This window comes from Schistocerca gregaria, chromosome 2, assembly GCF_023897955.1.
Source record: "Schistocerca gregaria isolate iqSchGreg1 chromosome 2, iqSchGreg1.2, whole genome shotgun sequence".
NCBI lineage: Eukaryota > Metazoa > Arthropoda > Insecta > Orthoptera > Acrididae > Schistocerca > Schistocerca gregaria.
The window spans coordinates 428168726-428190700 of NC_064921.1; the positions used below are offsets into that span (position 1 = coordinate 428168726).

General features: G+C 45.6%; 1 protein-coding gene across 1 annotated transcript in view; it reads right to left on the reverse strand.

The window, feature by feature from the left end:
- LOC126324287 (glutamate receptor ionotropic, kainate 2-like) overlaps positions 1-21975 on the reverse strand; it is a 241491-nt gene that overhangs the window by 116583 nt on the left and 102933 nt on the right. Inside the window, exons 7-8 of the mRNA XM_049994947.1 lie at positions 14812-14973; positions 1294-1449 (exon numbers count right to left, since the gene is read on the reverse strand). Coding sequence (XP_049850904.1) covers positions 1294-1449; positions 14812-14973 — 318 coding nt within the window. The remainder of the gene's footprint in view (positions 1-1293; positions 1450-14811; positions 14974-21975) is intronic.

Sequence of the window (21975 nt, forward strand, 5' to 3'; positions counted from 1 at the left end):
GCCCACTGCATAAGAATAGGTAGGATACTAGCTGCTGATTGTGTCCTAAGGGTGCAGGGAAGGGCGTGAATTCAGTTCAATCTCTGCCCCCCCCCCCCCCCCCCCCCCCCCCCCCCCGCAGAGGAATGAAAGTGTCTGCAACAAAGGATACGATTCATTTGCCGTGAAATTAGTAGTGAACCGGTATATGGTCTACTTAATATCGGTAGGTCAGGGACTGTCATAAGTGACAAGTGGATTTACACGCAATAGGCAGTGTGCCTAGCCAAAGTTCAATACAGAAGACACCCCATATCTGACGGCCATTTCTATTGCATTGAAGACGTTGTGGGATTTTTCTGAGCTGAGAATATGGGAATAGTCCACATGGAAAGTCAAGCTAAGAATAGTGGAAGGGCTACCAACAACACTTGTTCTGGGGCCTGATGTAATTAGGTGGACAAGACTGATTCCGAATTGGGCGCAAGATCACTACACCTTCCAGTTTTGCAGCAACAGGATACTCTTGTTTTGCCTTCATTTTGAATTTTCAGTAGCGGCAGGATAACAGTGGGGAGGGGGGAGTGTTGTAGGGAAATTAAATCGTCTATTGCCTAGTCCGAGAGAACAAGTACAGCGATTATGCAGTGAATTTATTGACATGCTAATGGATAGATGTAAGCTGATAATTGTGATCAAATTCCAGACTGAATTAGCTTATTGTGTGTCGGTGACGTCACCACCATGTCGCCTGTGGCCACCAGGCAGGAACAGACTAAAGGGTTCAGTGGAAGAAATGTTGAGGTAAGGATTTATTTGCCGTTTTAAGTCGGCATATTCCGCACCTGTATTTCTTGTGCCAACGCCACCTGGCAAACCTAAGCCAATACTAGATTGCAGAGAACTTAATGTCAAGGCAGTTCTCTATTCCATAACGCTACCAGAAGTAGATACCTGTTTTGGCTGGTTCAAGTGCACCAGGGCAGTATCGTATGCCTCCAAAGGACTAACACGATTGCAGAACCATTCGGTATATCGCGATCTCATGACTTCTGTCACTTCATTATACAACCTACTGGCAGACGCTACCACCTCACTGACATCACTTACATCAGCAGCAAAGGCTTAACATGACAGCATGGTACCAGTTATACCACTGAATTGTGTGCTTTGAAGGAGTGACTAATATTTCGTCCAGATGGCTTACTTTGCCATGAATATACTGGATTGGGAATGTGGGTTTCATCCATCTAGTGCGACCAACATGTGGTAAAGCCGTCCTTGTCAAGTCAGCGTGGACGCCTCGGCACTCACGTCTTTGATGAACTCGCGGACACTGACGCCGCGGTCCCAGACGGCGGTGTCGTCCGAGCAATTGAGCGGTTGCTCCTGCACCCAGTTCATGGTACTCGTCTTGAACAGCGCCTCCGCCAGCACACGCACCGCGTCGTACATCAGCGCCGTCTCCGTCTGAAACAAGACCAACCGAAACAGGTTTGGCGAGGTTCCAAGCTTCGCTGCACCTAGAGAAACGCTCAGGTGCAGGTAAGGGTGTCATACAGTAGCTGTTTTCAGAGTGATTCTGCGCAGTGGTATTCATTATTTTAGAAATAAACATTGCGAAATAACTTTTTGCTTTTTGTGTAAACAGACGCCTTACAGTGGGTAGACCGTCAGGAAGGGAAATTAGGGATTAACGTCCCGTCGATATCGAGGTCATTAGAGACGGAGCAAAAGCTCTGATTCTTTTAGGATGGGGAAAGAAATCGGCCGTGCCTTTTCAAGGGAACCATTCTGGCATTTGCCTGGTGCGATTTAGGGAAATCACGAAAAACGTAAATCGGGATCCCCGGACGCGGATTTGAACTGTCGTCCTCCCGAATGCGAATCCAATGTGCTAGCCTGTGCACCACATAGCTCAGTGACCGTCAGAGAGCGAGGTACGCTTGTAATTGAGACAGTCTAATATACATAGAAGGAAAAATTGCAACAACAGAAAACAGTTAAAGTTATTGTTGTGGTCTTCAGTTCAGTTACGGGTTTGATGCAGCTCTCCATGCTACTCTATCCTGTGCAAGCTTCTTCATCTCCCAGTACCTACTGCAATCTACATCCTTCTGAATCTGTTTATTCTATTTATCTCTTGGTCACCCTCTACGATTTTTACCCTCCACGCTGCCCTACAATACTAAATTGGTGATCCCTTGATTGCTCAGAATTTGCCCTACCAACCGATCCCTTCTTCTAGTCAAGTTGTGCCATAAATTTCTCTTCTCTCCAATTATGTGCAATACCTCCTCATTAGTTATGTGATCTACCCATCTAATCTTCAGCATTATCCTGTAGCACCACATTTCGAAAGCTTCTATTCTCTTCTTGTCTAAACTATTTATCGTCCACGTTTTACTTCCATACATGGCTATACTCCATAAAAATACTTTCAGAAACGACTTCCTGACACTTAAATCTATACTCGATGTCAACAAATTTCTCTTCTTAAGAAACAATTTCCTTGCCAGTGCCAGTCTACATTTTATATCCTCTCTACTTCGACCATTATCAGTTATTTTGCTCCCTAAATAGCAAAACTCATTTACTACTTTAAGTGTCTGATTTCTTAATCTAATTCCCGCAGCATCACACGATTTAATTAGACTACATTCCATTATCCTCGTTTTGTTTTTGTTGAAGTTCACCTTATATTCTCAAGACACTGTCCATCCCGTTCAGCCGCTCTTCCAGGTCCTTTTCTGTCTGTGACAGAATTACAATGTCATCGGCAAACCTCAAAGTTTTTATTTCTGCTCCATGGATTTTAATTTCTTTTGTTTCCTTTACTGCTTGCCCAATATACAGATTAAATAACATCGTGGAGAGGCTACAACCCTGTCTCACTCCCTTCCCAACCACTGCTTCCCTCTCATGCCCCTCGACTCTTATAACTGCCATTTGGTTTCTATACAAATTGTAAATAGTCTTTCGCTCACTGTATATTACCCCTGCCACCTTCAGAATTTGAAAGAGAGTATTCCAGTCAACACTGTCAAAAGCTTTCTCTAAGTGTACAAATGCAAGAAACGTATGTTTGCCTTTCCTTAATCTATCTTCTAAGATAAGTCGTAGGGTCAGTATTGCCTCACGTGTTCCAACATTTCTGCGGAATGCAAAATGATCTTCCTCGGGGTCAGCATAGTTAATGTAGAGTAAAGAAATTTCGGGAATACATTTGTCTGGATAACATTTTTAAGTGATTAACATTGGAAGACCACAGGTTAATGTAAAAACGAGGTAAGCCCTTACAAATGTGACATGCTGGTACATTAATAACCGTGTAGCCGTCAGTGTGTTGACTGCAAGTATGGAAACATGAATGTATTGTGTAGTACAAGTGCCAGATGTCAGTTTGTGGGATGGAGTTCCACGCTTGTTGCACTTGGTCAGTGAATACAGGGACAGTTAATGCCGTTAATGGATGACGCTGAAGGTTTCGTCCTATGACATCCCATAAGTGCTCGATTCTGGGGACAGATCCGGTGATAGAGCAGGCCAAGGTAACATGTCGACACTTTGTAGAGCATGTTGGGTTACAGCAGCGCTATTTAGGAGAGCATTATCCTACTAGAAAGCACACCTTAGAATGCCGTCCATAAATGGCAGCACAAGAGTTCGAATCACCAGATTTACAGTTAGGTTGCGTGAGATAATCACAAGAAGGCTCCTGGTGTCGTACGAAATCCCGCTCCAGACCGTAACTCCAGGTGTAGGTCTGATGTGTATAGCACGGAGACAGGTTGGTTGCAGGACCTCAACTGGCCAACTGGGTTACAGCAGCGGTATGTAGGAGAGCATTATCCTACTAGAAAACACCCCTTAGAATGCCGTTCATATATGGCAGCACAAGAGTTCGAATCACCAGATTTACAGTTAGGTTGCGTGAGATAATCACAAGAGAGCTCCTGGTGTCATACGAAATCCCGCTCCAGACCGTAACTCCAGGTGTAGATCTGATGTGTATAGCACGGAGACAGGTTGGTTGCAGGACCTCAACTGGCCACCTTCTAACCACCACCCAGCCATCACCAGCACCGAGGCAGAACCACCTTTCATCAGAAAACACAACAGACCTCCACCCTGCCCCCCAGTGTGCTCACGCTTGACACTACTGAAGTTGCAGATGGTGGTGTTTAGGATTTACTGGAATGTACGATACAGGGCGTCTGGCTCGGAGCTATCCTTGAAGCAACCGGTTTGTAAGAGTTCATTGTGTGACGTGGTGCCAACTCCTGCTCAAATTATTGCTGCAGACGCAGTAAAAGCCGCGCGGAGTGGCCGTGCGGTTTGAGGAGTCATGTCACGGATTACGAGGTCCCTCCCGCAGGAGGTTCGAGTCCTCCCTCGGTCATGAGTGTATGTGTTGTTCTTAGCATAAGTACGTTTAAGTGACTTTAAAGTAATGTGTAAGTAAAGGGACCGATGATCTCTGCAGTTTGGTCCCATAAGAATTCACACACATTTGAACATTTTGAACGCAGTTCAATACGCCAGAGCCACACTGCTATCAGGATGGTCTTGCCTATCGGTAGCGCCACCTGATCGTCCGGAACCCTGTCTTGATGCGACCGTACATTCTCGTGAGCCCCGCTGCCAGCAGTCACTTAACAATGGCCACATTCCTGCCACGTCCTTCTGCAGTATCGTAGAAGAAACATATAGCTTCTCGTAGCTCTATTACACGATCTCGTTCAAACTCGGTGAGATGGTGATAATGGTGTGTCTGTCACCTCGAAGTCGTTCTTGACTAATATCAACTCATCACGTCCAATCGCAAAGGTAACTACCGCTCACGATCGATACAGCGTGTATTTAAAGCAGACCTGATTTGTGTCCCCATAGTGGCACTACTAGCGCCACTCTTCTGCGACTGGAATAGACGTCATCTTCCAAATGTAAAAATACACCAATTTTCGTTTATGTCGCACAACTCCTTTTTGGTGTTATGATTTTTTCCGTCAGTGTATAAAAATGAATATTTGGTAGTCTTCTATGCGTTTCTACACTACTAGCCATTAAAATTGCTACACCAGGAAGAAATGCAGATGATAAACGGGTATTCATTGGACAAATATATTATACTAGAGCTGACGTGTGATTACATTTTCATACAATTTGGGTGCATAGATCCTGATAATTCAGTACCCAGAACAACCACCTCTGGCCGTAATAAGCCCCTTGATATGCCTGGGCATTGAGTCAAACACTGTTTGGGTGGCGTGTACAGGTACAGCTTCCCATGCAGCTTCAACACGATACCACAGTTCATCAAGAGTAGTGACTGGCATACTGTGACGAGCCAGTTGCTTGGCCACCATTGACCAGATGTTTTCAATTGGTGAGAACTCTGGAGAATGTGCTGGCCAGGGCAGCAGTCGAACACTTCCTATATCCAGAAAGGCCCGAACAGGACCTGCAACATGCATTCGTGCATTATCCTGCTCAAATGTAGGATTTCGCAGGGATCGAATGGAGGGTAGACCCACGGGTCGTAACACATCTGAAATGTAACGTTCACTGTTCAATGTACCGTCAATGCGAACAAGAGGTGACCGAGACGTGTAACCAAACCATTGGGCAGGGTGATACGCCAGTATGGCGGTGACGAATACATGCTTCCAATGTGCGTTCACCGGGATGTCGCCAAACACGGATGCGACCATCATGATGCTGTAAACAGAACCTGGATTCATCCGAAAAAATGACGTTTTGTCTTTTGTGTGCCCAGCTTCGTCGTTGAGTACACCATAGCAGGTGCTCCTGTCTGTGATGCAGCGTCAACGGTAACTGGAGCCATGGTCTCGGAGCTGATAGTTCATGCTGCTGCAAACGTCGTCGAACTGTTCATGCAGATGGTTGTTGTCCCCATCTATTGACTCAGGGATCGAGACGTGGCTGCACTATCCTTTACAGCCATGCGGATAAGATGCCTGTGATCTCGACTGCTAGTGATACGAGGCCGTTGGGATTCAGCACGGCGTTCCGTATTACCCTCCTGAACCCACCGGTTCCATATTGCGCTAACAGTCATTGGATCTCGACCAACGCGAACTGCAATGTCGCGATACGATAAACCGCAATCGCGATAGGTTACAATCCGACGTTTATCAACCTTGTGTGAATGCTCTGAAAAGCTAATCATTTGCATATCACAGCATCTTCTTCATGTCGGTTAAATTTCGCGTCTGTAGCACGTCATCTTCGTGGTGTAGCAACTTTAATGGCCAGTAGCGTATATGATTCATGTCATTACAACGACTCTTTGGTGAGTTACTATGTGTCCGCCCGCGAAGTTTTCTGTGAAGGTGAAAACCACCTATCACCCTTAGGGACGAGGTTGAAACTGTAGCTTAACCCTTGAATTTCAGGAGTAATTTCAATCAAGTTTTGTACATACATCAAAAAAACGTTTTGCATCACCTCAGTTCGCACAACTCCTGAAGATAGTCGTTGACTGTGGATATTGTATCACAGACACAGTCCCTCTGACTTTTCAGAGATGTCAGTAAACCCACCCAAAGATGTAACACATGAGCAGCGCCTAATAGAGGGAGAGAGTCCCACAACCGATCAGTTACAATCATTCCACCAGGGAGGAGGTACACGGCTCGTCTTGTCTGCCTAGACGGTCAATACCACGGTTCGATCGCGTCCGCAGGGAGGGCTCTCAGCAAGGGAAGTGTCCAGGTACCACGGAGTGAACGAAAGCGATGTTGTTCAGACATGGAGGAGATACAGAGAGACAGGAACTGTCGATGACACGCCTGCTCAGGCCTCCCAAGGGCTACTACTGCAGTAGATGGCCGCTACCTACAGATTTTGCTCGGAGGGACCCTGACAGCAACGCCACCATGTTCAGTGTAGCCACAGGATGTCGTGTTACGACTCAAACTGTGTGCAATAGGCTGCATGATGCGCAGCTTCTCTCCCGACGCCCATGGTGAGGTCCATCTTTGCAACCACGACACCATGCAGCGCGGTACACGTACGCCTGTGAGGTAACGGGCGAGCTGCGGCGCCCTGGAAATATTCTAAGTTCAGAGTTGGCGTTAACCCCTCGGGTCGCGCGGCAGGGCCGAGATCGGTAGCATCGGCGTGGTGCCTTACAACAACCGGAGAACGTGGTCCATCGAGCACGAGCCTGGGAATTCCTTCGTGACGCTGTGCGTCGGGAGGGCCAAAGATGGCGGACTTTGTGAAACCTTAATGGCAGACATTTCACAGTTCGTATAGAAATTAATAGTAGCCAGATGTATCACGACACCTCAAAAGGAAACATGTACATTATTTTCACGACGATTCTGATGATGTAATCAGATTTTAAATATCTTTATTGGTTTAAAGTTTTGTATCTGACAGTAAATTATACAAGTAACACCCAGCAACAAATTTCAAAAATCCAAACGGTTCATCCGATATCGTCGATCCACATGTCCTTAGAAAGGTATTACTGTAAACCTAAATTGGTATAAATTACAGGCATGTAAATTGAATAATACATGAGTTATTAGAGGTCAAAGTGGCTGATTACTATCGATCGCGTTAGGCCATAGGTACTCCACAGTTACACGAAAAAGCGGTAGCAACATGCTTATAAATATATTTATTCATCTATGTCTTTGTTTATATCCGATATACACTATTCATGAAGAAACTGGTTAAATATATACTATGTTTTAGAAAGCACAGAGACATTAGGCTACTGGCCTACCTTTTTTTTCTATTCCTCTGATATTTGTTTCTTTAATTTGTGTATATATCGATGTGTTAGAGCGTGTTTATGGTCCAGCCGTATGAATATTTATTTAATTTCTAGTTACACTCCTGGAAATTGAAATAAGAACACCGTGAATTCATTGTCCCAGGAAGGGGAAACTTTATTGACACATTCCTGGGGTCAGATATATCACATGATCACACTGACAGAACCACAGGCACATAGACACAGGCAACAGAGCATGCACAATGTCGGCACTAGTACAGTGTATATCCACCTTTCGCAGCAATGCAGGCTGCTATTCTCCCATGGAGACGATCGTAGAGATGCTGGATGTAGTCCTGTGGAACGGCTTGCCATGCCATTTCCACCTGGCGCCTCAGTTGGACCAGCGTTCGTGCTGGACGTGCAGACCGCGTGAGACGACGCTTCATCCAGTCCCAAACATGCTCAATGGGGGACAGATCCGGAGATCTTGCTGGCCAGGGTAGTTGACTTACACCTTCTAGAGCACGTTGGGTGGCACGGGATACATGCGGACGTGCATTGTCCTGTTGGAACAGCAAGTTCCCTTGCCGGTCTAGGAATGGTAGAACGATGGGTTCGATGACGGTTTGGATGTACCGTGCACTATTCAGTGTCCCCTCGACGATCACCAGAGGTGTACGGCCGGTGTAGGAGATCGCTCCCCACACCATGATGCCGGGTGTTGGCCCTGTGTGCCTCGGTCGTATGCAGTCCTGATTGTGGCGCTCACCTGCACGGCGCCAAACACGCATACGAGCATCATTGGCACCAAGGCAGAAGCGACTCTCATCGCTGAAGACGACACTTCTCCATTCGTCCCTCCATTCACGCCTGTCGCCACACCACTGGAGGCGGGCTGCACGATGTTGGGGCGTGAGCGGAAGACGGCCTAACGGTGTGCGGGACCGTAGCCCAGCTTCATGGAGACGGTTGCGAATGGTCCTCGCCGATACCCCAGGAGCAACAGTGTCCCTAATTTGCTGGGAAGTGGCGGTGCGGTCCCCTACGGCACTGCGTAGGATCCTACGGTCTTGGCGTGCATCCGTGCGTCGCTGCGGTCCGGTCCCAGGTCGACGGGCACGTGCACCTTCCGCCGACCACTGGCGACAACATCGATGTACTGTGGAGACCTCACCCCCCACGTGTTGAGCAATTTGGCGATACGTCCACCCGGCCTCTCGCATGCCCACTATATGCCCTCGCTCAAAGTCCGTCAACTGCACATATGGTTCACGTCCACGCTGTCGCGGCATGCTACCAGTGTTAAAGACTGCGATGGAGCTCCGTATGCCACAGCAAACTGGCTGACACTGACGGCGGCGGTGCACAAATGCTGCGCAGCTAGCGCCATTCGACGGCCAACACCGCGGTTCCTGGTGTGTCCGCTGTGTCGTGCGTGTGATCATTGGTTGTACAGCCCTCTCGCAGTGTCCGGAGCAAGTATGGTGGGTCTGACACACCGGTGTCAATGCGTTCTTTTTTCCATTTCCAGGAGTGAATTTAAATGTAAATCCAGTATTTCGAATGTGTTTCATTATGTTTGTGTGTGTGCGTTGGTTTTAAGACATGCTGCGAGCGCTCTAGCCAATCACAGCGCTCGTGAATGGGGAGATGTAAGCGAGTTCGGGAGACAGAGGACACGCTGTAGTGCTCGAGAGTACGGGACAGGACACGGGAAGTGTTGGAGCGGCGGCGTGGCGGCATGGCGGCGGTCGCAAGAGAGGCTTTGAGTGCGGAGCGGTTTGCGCGTGGTCGCGAGAGATAGAAATACTTTGGAGTGCCGACTTGTGAACTCGTGATATTTCGGTGGTTTCTACAGTGCAGACGTAGCATGCGTTTAGAAGTGAATATCTTGCGAGCTATGTTGCTGTTCATAACTAATTACATGCAGTAGGAATCTATTGTCTCCTTGTTATTCAACTTTTATTTTATTTAATTGTTGGACCATCGACACCAATAAGTGTTTTTCAGAAATATACCGCATTCTCAAAAGTACTTATGCTATCGTACTCATCATTTAGAGTCGTTAAGATAGTACCTGCAGATTTTATTTAATTGCAATCTTACATTTATAAATTTGTATGTTACATTCATAGTTCGCAATTGCCGATTGATAGAAATCTTCGACCATTGGATTCATGTGTTTATTCTTATCGTATACTGTTAACTCAGCAGTATTTGGCCTGTAATGCGGCAACTACGTATCCCAGTCCGTAGATAACGAAACCAGCCAAAACATTTAATATCGCAACTCTGAGTCAGTGGGTACGTAGTTGAGGGCCACCACTCATCACATTCTTTTGCGTTGAAAGCCCGCAGGCCTAACAACATGCCGAATCGACTGCTCGTGATTGGCATAACGTTATCTTCACCAATGAGTGTTGCTTATGACTTCAACTAGACAATCATCGGAGACGTGTTTGGAGACAACCCGGTAATGCTGAACGCCCTAGACACACTGCCAGCGAGTGCCGCTGTTTTGGGGTGGCATTATGTGGGGCCGACGTACGTCGCTGGTGGTCATGGAGGGCGCCGTAACGGCTGTACGACACGTGAGTGCCATCCTCCGACTGATAGTGCAACCATATGGACAGCATAATGGCAAGGCATTCGTCTTCATGGACGACAATTAGCGCCCCCATCGTGCACGTCTTGTGAATGACTTTCTTTAGGATAACAACATCGCTCGACTAGAGTGGCCAGCATGTTCTCCAGACATGAACCCTATCGAACATGCCTGGGATAGATTGACATGTGCTGTTTATGGTCGACGTGACCCACCAACCACTCTGAGGGATCTACTCCGAATCGCTATTGAGGAGTGGGACAATGTGGACCAGCTGTGCCTTGATGAACTTGTGGATAGTATGCCATGACGAATACAGGCATGCATCGTTGCATGAGGACGTGCTTGGTACTAGAGGTACCAGTGAGTAGAGCAGTCTGGACCACCACCTCTGAAGGTATCACTGTATGGTGGTACAACATGTTAATGGGTGTGTTAATGTTGATCTCTATTCCAGTTTTCTTTACAGGTTCCGGTACCCTCGAAACCGAAGTAATGCAAACCTTTTTTTGATGTGTGCGTATACATGGCTCATTATTTGTCCAACTATTTGCATAAAAATGTAGTGAGGGTAATATACGCCAATCGCGTCTAATGGTGGAGGTGGGGATGGAAAGACGTGACATGTAAAAATGTGAGACAACGCCTGATATTACTATCAAGTTCATAGGTTTGGGGGTCATTGGCTTATTGACGACAGTGGCAATGATTTTTCAGCACTAATGTTAGGAAACTGACAGGGGGAGCGGGGAGTGTAAATACAGATGTAGCTTCTACAGAAAAAAAGCCAAGTCTTGTGAGAAAATAGTAACGGATAGATTGCGGATAACCACAAGGCCGACGATGACAGGTGGCGAGGAGGCAGTTCATCGAGAGGTTATGCTATAAGCTGTAAACAATGTCATTACAGTGCACCGTTAACGGACATGGCTCCAGCTGAACATGACACTAGGTACATATGACTGGGCAGAGAACGTGGGTAGGTGGAAGGAGAGTGGCAAAGTTTGGGAGAGACGCTTACTCTGATGAACCAAACTTTATGACCACATGCTTAATAGCTTGTTTGTTTGTTTTTGGAACAAAATACGTGACTGATTCTGCGTATCACGGATCCGACAGTTTGTTAGTTTTTGGAGGTATGTGGCATTGGACGTCTATGCACATACCTCGCTGCTGAAAGACGACATTGCCGTCGGGGAAGATATCAAACGTGGAGGGATGCAGATAGTTCGCAACTGTCAGCGTCTTTTCGATTACTACCACAGGTACCGTGTGAGCGCATGGTAATGACTCCCACAGCGTAATACTTTTCCCACCAGCCTGTGTCCGTGGCGCGCTGCACGTTTCGAGCCACCGGTCCCCTAGATGAGGGCGTTTGTGAAGACGACCAGCGACCTAGTGTAGCAAAAATGTGATTCACCCGAAGATCCGAAGCGCTCTTTCGTGAGAGATGCCACGGATCACTATTTATCCTTCTTTCCAGAGAAGACAAGACTCCGAAACCCAGGTTCAGTGAAGAGTCGTGGACGTCCAATGATTTAGCGTCTGATGGTAGTTTCGCTGCCTTACCTATTTCAGTAGCACATGAACATTAAACCAGCTTTGCCGTTTACCAGATAGGCGTTCACAGGCTCTGCGTAATAACCCACTCTTTGTCAAAGTCACTTATCTCAATGGATTTCCCCATTTGCAGCCCATATCTTTGCTAGGGTGACCCTCTGCCCGTGTCTGCTTCGCTTACATACTTTTGCTATCGCGTCACGTGCCCGCAACACCACAGCATACTGTTGTGTCACGAGACATCTTTTTCCATTCACAGGGCAAAATGTCATTGAAATCTGTTTTATTTCGACAATATATCCGTCTAACTTATATGTCTATTGAGGAAATTTGATAATTTTTTTGCTTTGTCCATCTCAGTTGCGTGCATATACAATTTTTTCTGCAGTAACGGAGACAGACAAAGTAAAAAAAAAAAATCAAATTTCTTCAATACTATACAATTGCGGACCTACCATCCAGAAGAAGCATGAATCGAATCAGCATATACGTCTTTTACCTTCCACACACAGTCTATCGATTATATCTGGATTTTGTCTTGGCCACTTCAAAATGTTTTGCTGTTTCTTCCTAAGATATTCATCGTCATACACTGAACGATACTTGGGATCCTTGTCGCTTTGAAAGACCTAGTTTTGTGGCATATATTTTTCAGCAAATGTTAGCATTTGTTTGTCCAAAATGTCCTTATCATCAGACTTTTCATGATACCCTCTATGCACTCTGGAGGACCCATACCTTTGGCGGAGAAGCTTTACCATACCATAACTTTTTCTCCTCCACGTATCATGGTTGGAATCCAGTTTCATGGACTGCAGCTACACGTGAAGAATGTAGAACGCAACGAATCCCATCTGAAGACATAAAATTAAATTTACTTTTGTTGCTCCATAATGAACTAGATTAATGTTTTACTGTTCGTTTCCAGTATTTTAAAGTAAAGTCAACTCTCTCCTTGCAGTTTGCTGCACAGACGAAGGGTTTCTCGCAATGACGGCGGCCTGGCAAGCCATGATCGCGAAGTCGACGTTTTACTGTGGAAACGTCAACTTATACGTCACAATTTTTGTTTGGATCGTCACTTATTTCTCGCGCTATCTTTCAAGGGTGTGCTACAGCGTAATAATTCTAACTACATTGATCGTCGTTGGCCTTGTTGTGGTATGTTGCTAATATGACCATGGATTCTAGAAATTTTATTCCAAAAAGACACCAGCTGTCTAGGCACTCCAAAAGTACGACCATCATCAGCCCGTGTTTTATCTTCTTTCAAAGCATGCAACTTCCTCCTTCAAATGTGTGGACTATTCTTTAAGCTTCGGTGGTGACATAATTTTGTATTACTGACTTTGGATTTGTCTGGAAAGAATAATGATCAAGAATTAGGGAAAGAAGCCTTTAAAATATTACGTCAAAACTGATTTGACCTGCAGTTGCTATATCCACATACGTAACTACCCGTGTCGACTCTGCGGTATCTTGGAACGAACACTGAGTCCTGTGTACCCTTACAGTCTTCAACTTGGCCAGTGTGCTTGCTTAGTGCCAACTTTATCGTACAAATACACTGTACCAAAATGCTTTCGAGGAGTACTGTATCTCAAAACAGGTAATATGGAAATTAGCTATGTTATTGTTGGCCGGGGCCCATTCGGGAAAGTTCGGCCACCGAGTGCAAGTCTTATTTCAGTCGACGCCACATTGGGCGACTTGTGTGCCGGTTCAAAACAGGTAATTCACTCCGACTGTAAACTTTCCATTCCAGAGGCATTGGAAGCTCAGCTTAGAAAACTCTAACAGATGTTCAATGTCAGGTTTATGCATTACTCAACAGTATCTTATCGTTTTTTTTCTTTTTTTTTTGCCTATGAGCGTGAATGGTAGCCGAACAGTAGTAAAATTCTTACTCTACTAACTAACTAAAACGCAACAAATAAACGTAACAATAAATTTATCAAACATCTTTGAAACTTGTATTCCTGCCGAGGAGGACCAACTTCTTAACGGACCCTGAAATTCGCGTCTGCATCTAAAGTTACATACCAATGCTCATGGACAGCTCCGTTTTCTTTCCATGTTCAGTTAGCCGAATAAGTTAAATTTCACACTGGATCCGCATTCGGGAGGACGACGGTTCAAACCCGCGTCCGTCCATCCTGATTTAGGTTTTCCGTGATTTCCCTAAATCGCTTCTGGAAAATGCTGGGATGGTTATTTTGCAAGGGCACTACCGACTACCTTCTCCATCCTTCCCTAATCCGATGGGACCTATGACCTCGCTCTTTGACCCACTCCCCCCCCCCCCCAAATCAACCAATCAACCAATTTAAATTTTAAAATACAATTAAAAACGTACAGAAAGTCCTGTAGGTGACAAAAAAAGAAGGTGTTGTTGCAGACAGTTTTTAAAAAATAAATGAAAAAGATAATATTGAATCATTATAGTACGCTCCAACTAGCTAATCCGAAGATGTGGTACCTGTATACAGCTACTTCACTAGACTTTATTACTTTTAATACCTAGTGATTCATATTTTTTTGATCTAGCTCAGATAAATGACAAGAGATGATTCTCAGAGAAATCTGGTATCACTGAAAAGCATTAAGTGATGTATTTGATACATTGTTCCTCACTTCTTATCTGCGTCAGACAGTATATGGTTCAAATGGCTCTGAACACAATGGGACTTAACTTCTGAGGTCATCAGTCCCCTAGAACTTAGAATTACTTAAACCTAACTAACCTAAGGACATCACAAACATCCATGCCTGAAGCAGGATTCGAACCTGCGACCATAGCGGCCGCGCGGTTTCAGACTGTAGCGCCTAGAACCGCTCGGCCACTCCAGCTGGCCAGACAGCATATGTTGTGACGATTAATAGTACTAATTTGACAGAACTCATTCCTTACCCGTATCGTCTGCGGTGTTATCGTATCGGCCACTTCAGTTCCTGGGTACTCGAAATCCTGTATCGTCTTCATAACCGCTTCGCTTTCGGGTTGGATGAGCCTCAAGATGGTAATGTTGGTACCACTGAGGCGGAACTGCGTGAAGTCCATTGTATGGGCGTCCTGCACAAGTAGTTGTTCATATGCACCAACAGAAGTTGTTGTTCTAAAGGTTAGAGTACGGAGTATTTCAAATGGTTCAAATGGCTCTGAGCACTATAGGACTTAACATCTGAGGTCATCAGTCCCCTAGAACTTAGAACTACTTAAACCTAACTAACATAAGGACATCACACACATCCATGCCCGAGGCAGGATTCGAACCTGCGACAGTAGTTGTCGCGCGGTTCCAGTCTGAAGCGCCTAGAACCGCTCGGCCACTCCGGCTGGCTACGGAGTGTTTGTTAGTGGTATTTGTTCCTGTAGTTGCAGCCATCTCCTTGTGAACTGTATACTGGATGTAGAGGGTACGAGTTTGGATATTTTGATATGTACACTCACCAATGTGTTGGGTTTTTCTCCACGTCAAACTGTCTTCCCACAAACGCGTCACAAACTGCACGAACTGATGTTTTCTGCACGGTCGTAACTGCACTACTGAGTGGCCCACTGCTGTCTGTGTATACTACCCTTTCGCGTCCACTTCAGCACCTGACATGCTGCCCACGGGACAATAGACATTAATGGCTTGCTCTTCCCGCATGCACTTGGAGGTACTAACCAACCTAAGGCTCCTAATAGCTATATTCGCTAGACTGGAAATGACGTAAATACTGAGGTCATGTTGTTGAGGATAGCATCTTGAGACAAAAATACAAATTTCTGAACTTACACCCATTTCACTCCATATACTGAAGTCAGAGGAAAACGGTTTCATTAATGAATATCTACTACATTAAGTGGAGCTTAGTCTAGACAGAAAATACAGTAAGCTTAACTTAATGAACAAGTGCAGATTAATAAATAATCACGATTAAAATGAATTTCATCTTATTTGGAATGTGTGATACCGTATTTTCAATTAAACTCGACTAGGCGTATACGAGATTCGAACGGCCACGATTTCAATATAATTTCAGGAAAATTACAGTAACAGTAGTATATGGTAGTATGTAGTTCCCAGAACAGATGGGAAACATTTTATAATGCTGGAAGTCATTTCTTCTTATTTCCTCTTGTGCCTAAGCATTATCCTGCATCACCACGGGTCGGCGTCTTATTCTGGATTTGGCAATAGCGGTGATAAGGGTACAGTGACCCCACCTCTAACATTGTTTGAAACGATACAAAGTAGTATATGTTGTATCCAAGGCAAGAAGTTTTAGGACCTGCTTATCGATGGCCTAGCAACTGGAAAAGGACGTTGCACCACGCTTAATGTAGTTTTGGCTCGTAATTCCAAAAATTACAGTTCAATATGCATGTGACAGCAACTTTCAGTACAGTCTAGCCTTACTGTTGCATAACGCTGTTCTCAACATTATCTCTACAATGTATACAGAAACCTACAAGACCTAGCACAATATTACGTTTCACAAAACAAAAATTCTCTGCTGCGCCTGCTTCTGCCGGGACACAGTTACTAAAAAGTTCGCTGAAATCAGAATGCTCATCAGACACTACTGCAGAGACAGTGGCTATGCACTCAGCAACGCCTGCGGATGGGTGCTCGTTTCCGATAGGTCGCTTACGAGAATGTCGATCAGTCTGCAATCACTAAGGAAGCAATAATAATCGAACGATCAGCTCCGAGCTTACGCAATGGGTTGGTATTCGGGAGAGCCTAAATTAAAATCCCAGCATAGTGCTTTATGTGGTTCCTGGTTATCCTAATTCATTATCGAGGTTTCCCGGTCTAATTCCCAAAAAACGCCACGGAAATTTACTTCCCTTCCACTTCCATATTTTAACCAAATTTTCTGGTTATTTAGTCAATGAAACATTTATATATAAATGAAGGAGTAGAATGTGTTTAGGCTTTGGACACTGACAATGACGGAACCTTTGCTATGGAAATACAGTAAGAAGTGAAAAATGTTTGTTCTGCAAAATTTACTGTGTTCATAATGTCGCTTCACATACAAGATTATCCCACCTATCTTCCATTAGATAGTCTCCAATTTATAAACATGGGGCGAAAGGCTGTCTGATTAAACACACTCTGTTCTATGCGAAGATCTTCAATGAATGTTGCCACCAGAGAGGACCTGTAAGGTGTAATGCTGTCGCCATTCCGAAGTAACACACGAACTGTCATTCGGTAAGAAACACGACTCGGTTAGTCCGTTATAGGAACACTAGTATGGCTCCTTTTCAGTCTCCTTCTCCTGAGATATTCCGAGGACCATTCCGTAAATAGACGGTATGGGAATAAAAATGAACGGTCGCAATATACATATAGTCCTCTGTCCCTAATCCAAAATAAGCAATAATAGGTGCAAGTCCTCCTTCTGGGAAGCCCGCCATGTCTCTAAACTTTAAAGAAGATGCTACATGCGTCGCTGGGTGTTCATCGGTGCTTACGCAAGGTAAGAATACTGCATGGTGCCATCGGAACAATGGGCTGCGCACGAAAATCTTCAGTGGGAGAGATTCCTTATACGCAAGATAATCTGACAGAGACACTAGATTTACACACACAGTATCTCCCTGGACGTCATCACTGCCCTTTATACACTCCTGGAAATGGAAAAAAGAACACATTGACACCGGTGTGTCAGACCCACCATACTTGCTCCGGACACTGCGAGAGGGCTGTACAAGCAATGATCACACGCATGGCACAGCGGACACACCAGGAACCGCGGTGTTGGCCGTCGAATGGCGCTAGCTGCGCAGCATTTGTGCACCGCCGTCGTCAGTGTCAGCCAGTTTGCCGTGGCATACGGAGCTCCATCGCAGTCTTTAAGACTGGTAGCATGCCGCGACAGCGTGGACGTGATCCGTATGTGCAGTTGACGGACTTTGAGCGAGGGCGTATAGTGGGCATGCGGGAGGCCGGGTGGACGTACCGCCGAATTGCTCAACACGTGGGGCTTGAGGTCTCCACAGTACATCGATGTTGTCGCCAATGGTCGGCGGAAGGTGCACGTGCCCGTCGACCTGGGACCGGACCGCAGCGACGCACGGATGCACGCCAAGACCGTAGGATCCTACGCAGTGCCGTAGGGGACCGCACCGCCACTTCCCAGCAAATTAGGGACACTGTTGCTCCTGGGGTATCGGCGAGGACCATTCGCAACCCTCTCCATGAAGCTGGGCTACGGCCCCGCACACCGTTAGGCCGTCTTCCGCTCACGCCCCAACATCGTGCAGCCCGCCTCCAGTGGTGTCGCGACAGGCATGAATGGAGGGACGAATGGAGACGTGTCGTCTTCAGCGATGAGAGTCGCTTCTGCCTTGGTGCCAATGATGGTCGTATGCGTGTTTGGCGCCGTGCAGGTGAGCGCCACAATCAGGACTGCATACGACCGAGGCACACAGAGCCAACACCCGGCATCATGGTGTGGGGAGCGATCTCCTACACTGGCCGTACACCTCTGGTGATCGTCGAGGGGACACTGAATAGTGCATGGTACATCCAAACCGTCATCGAACCCATCTACCATTCCTAGACCGGCAAGGGAACTTGCTGTTCCAACACGACAATGCACGTCCTCATGTATCCTGTGCCACCCAACGTGCTCTAGAAGGTGTAAGTCAACTACCCTGGCCAGCAAGATCTCCGGATCTGTCCCCCATTGAGCATGTTTGGGACTGGATGAACCGTCGTCTCACGCAGTCTGCATGTCCAGCACGAACGCTGGTCCAACTGAGGCGCCAGGTGGAAATGGCATGGCAAGCCGTTCCACAGGACTACATCCAGCATCTCTACGATCGTCTCCATGGGCGAATAGCAGCCTGCATTGCTGCGAAAGGCGGATATACACTGTACTAGTGCCGACATTGTGCATGCTCTGTTGCCTGTGTCTATGTGCCTGTGGTTCTGTCAGTGTGATCATGTATCTGACCCCAGGAATGTGTCAATAAAGTTTCCCCTTCCTGGGACAATGAATTCACGGTGTTCTTATTTCAATTTCCAGGAGTGTAGTAATTACACTGCCTGAAAAAAAGTAAAGCAGCAGGAAGGCATGATCAGATGTCACTGTAACTTGGTACACGCACTCACCATCGTCAGATGTGTAAATGATTACACTACACAACAAAAAAGGTTTTTTGCATATATAGAGATAAACCATGGTGGACCTATTTAATTTGGACTTGTTGAATCTGAAAATGCAGTTAAATTTTCGCCATCACTCTCCAATTTTTTGTTACGGAGGTTTTTAAATGCCTATATCTAAAGACAGAGTCTGGGGTGGCCTACACTAAATTTTGACAATATATAACATACTTAATGCCATAAAACTATCCTACTCTAGTGGCCTGGGCTTAATAGGCATTTTTATAAAATTGCAACATTCATTTACTTGATGATGGGTGGAGGGTTGAGTCTTTTTGATGACAACTTCCTTCTGTGGGATATATATATATATTGTAAGGTTCCATCTACCTTTAAAGCAGCTTTCCCTGATTGAAACTTTCTCCGTGTTCGTCACCAACCACTCCCAAATTGGTAGGGAAGAAATCTAAATGAGAATGGAGGAAGCGCATTTTTAGTGACGTTCTGCATCCAAGATTTTTATAGTTCTCTAAAAGAGTTCCCACTAGTAAATCACTGTTTTCTGCTTTTCTATTCCCTAGGAAACCTTCAAAGACATCCTTAAAAGATCGCCAGGCTGGAAGTTCTAACTGACTTAATTTTTATTCGAAGTTCTTATCATGCATTAACTTCCTAATTTGTGGCCCAATAAAAATCCCCTCTTTCAATCCGGCGTCACTTAATTCTGGGAACACTTGACGTAGATACATGAAACCACTAGAATTGACAAAATTCTTCATAAGGCAGAGCTTAATACGCAGTCGGGGAATGAAAACATTTTCAGAATCCACTAAAGGTACATATTTCATATTTTCTCTCCCTGGAGCCAATTTCTCTCGTGGTGGCCACTGTTTAACTGTATAGTGTTTATCTGTTGCATGGCTGTCCCAAAGAGAAATGAAACGCCATGCTCTGTGAAACCCCTTTGGAGACGAGTTAGTAAACCAATCACCTTAAGATCACCTCATGTTTTCCAATTTTCTTCCTTATACTTAATAGCTTCAAATATCTCTGACAAATTTACGTAGTTCTCTTTCATAGTCACAGAGCACCCTACAGGTAAAAATCGTCTTGGAACCGTCAATAAACAAGCGTCATTTAGCAGCATCGTATGGTATGTTTGACTATTTTATTAATCCTGCTACATCACTACAAGTACAAGCGGTGCCCGCCATACGGTATATATGTCATCAGATCTTTATTACATTGCCTAAAGTGAGTAATTCTTGTTTCTTCATGAAGTATATTTCTTCATGAAGCAAGTTCCATTCCTGCAGATGTGAAGATAAAATTTCTGTACGCTGCTTGGATAAGTATAAACCACGAACTAGGTCATTCAAGTCTGCTTCTGTAATTAAATGTGGCCTTTGTTCTGGAAAGTGCTCCTCTTCACTTGATTGACATTGTGCTTCCTCAGAATTTGTAGATTCACGATCAGAATTAGGAACTTCTTCCCACACTAGTGGAGGAGTTGGATCTGGCAGGTCTTCTCGGTGGGGAATAGGTCTAATTGCTGAGGACGGGTTAGCGTACTTAATGTTCTTCTTATTCTTTGCTGAAAAGCCAGTTACATTAGTCAAACAGAAGTAGCAATCATCAGTATGATTTTGAGGCACTCGGCAGATAATTGGTGTGCCAAATGGTAAGTGCTCTTTTTTCCTTTCAGACATTTTGTTAGTTTACGAGGGTTGGAACTTAAATAGTGGCAACTATTTATTCACAATCAATACAAAAGAGTTACATGTTTGCACCTGCTACTGTCTTTGAAAGTAGTCACCAGTGTTTTGTAGAACCCGTTGTCAAGCGATGTGGAAGGCGTAGTATACCGTTAGCAGAGCCTGTTCTGTTGATGTTGCGAATGGAGCCTGTCTAATTTCTGGGACAGTTCTGAAGTGAATGCCACGAAGTGGTTCCTTCATCTTCGGAAACAAATCAAAGTCACAAGTATTTATGTCCGAGGAGTATGGTGGATGGTATAGTACTTCCCAGTCCCATCGACCGAACAGGCAGCCACAGCTTGCGCTGTATGCGCCCGCACATTGTCATGCAAAATGATGGGTGGGTTACGCAGAAAGTGTCGCCGCTTCTTTCGCAAAGCTGGTCGCAGGTAATGCGAACAGTAATACGACTTAAGTCCAAGTGTGAGACAGCGTTATCACCAGCTGGCACAGTTTGAGAGGGACACCACCTTAGGACCCGATTTGGCCGTCTGGCGGAATCACGCATTTTCCAGAAATGTGGGGCATTCACATGTGACATTGGGCCGATGTTGGACTGCGTTGGAAAGTGACGGCAGTCTCACTTGCTGTCAAGTTTCCGGTGGACCATTTCTCATCACCACAACGTGGAAACGACATATTGTGCATGAAGAAAACCGTAACCACTTCAAATCCGCACCTGCGATACGAGAACAAATAGTGAACTCCCTGCAACATTCTGTGTCGTCCTGGACCACTGGTTGGAGACAAGCAGCAGTCAGAGTAGGGAGTTACCATCCCTTGCAGAGCAAGCTGCGAACATCATAGCACAGGTTGCTGCGTTTGGAGTGAAACAGTCAGCAGCAAATATGCACTTCTGATGAGTGGCGTCGCGTTGTGTTCAGTGATTGATCGCGATTCTGCACTCCACCAGATGACAATCACCGATCAGTATAGCAGCAACTGGGACAGAAGTCCCATTCTTTCAATGTCCTGTGATGGACAGCGGTTTTACCCATCGCATCATGATGTGGGAGAGCCAGTGGATGTGATTCAGGTCACAGCTGGTAGTGACTGAGGGAGCAGTGACTATACAAGGGTACATTACAGACATCCTGGGTCCTCATATGTCATCTTACTGAGACTGTATCATGGTGCCATATTTCAACAGGACGGTATTCGTCCACATATGAGTCGTGCCCATACAGGCAATCTACATGGTGCAAA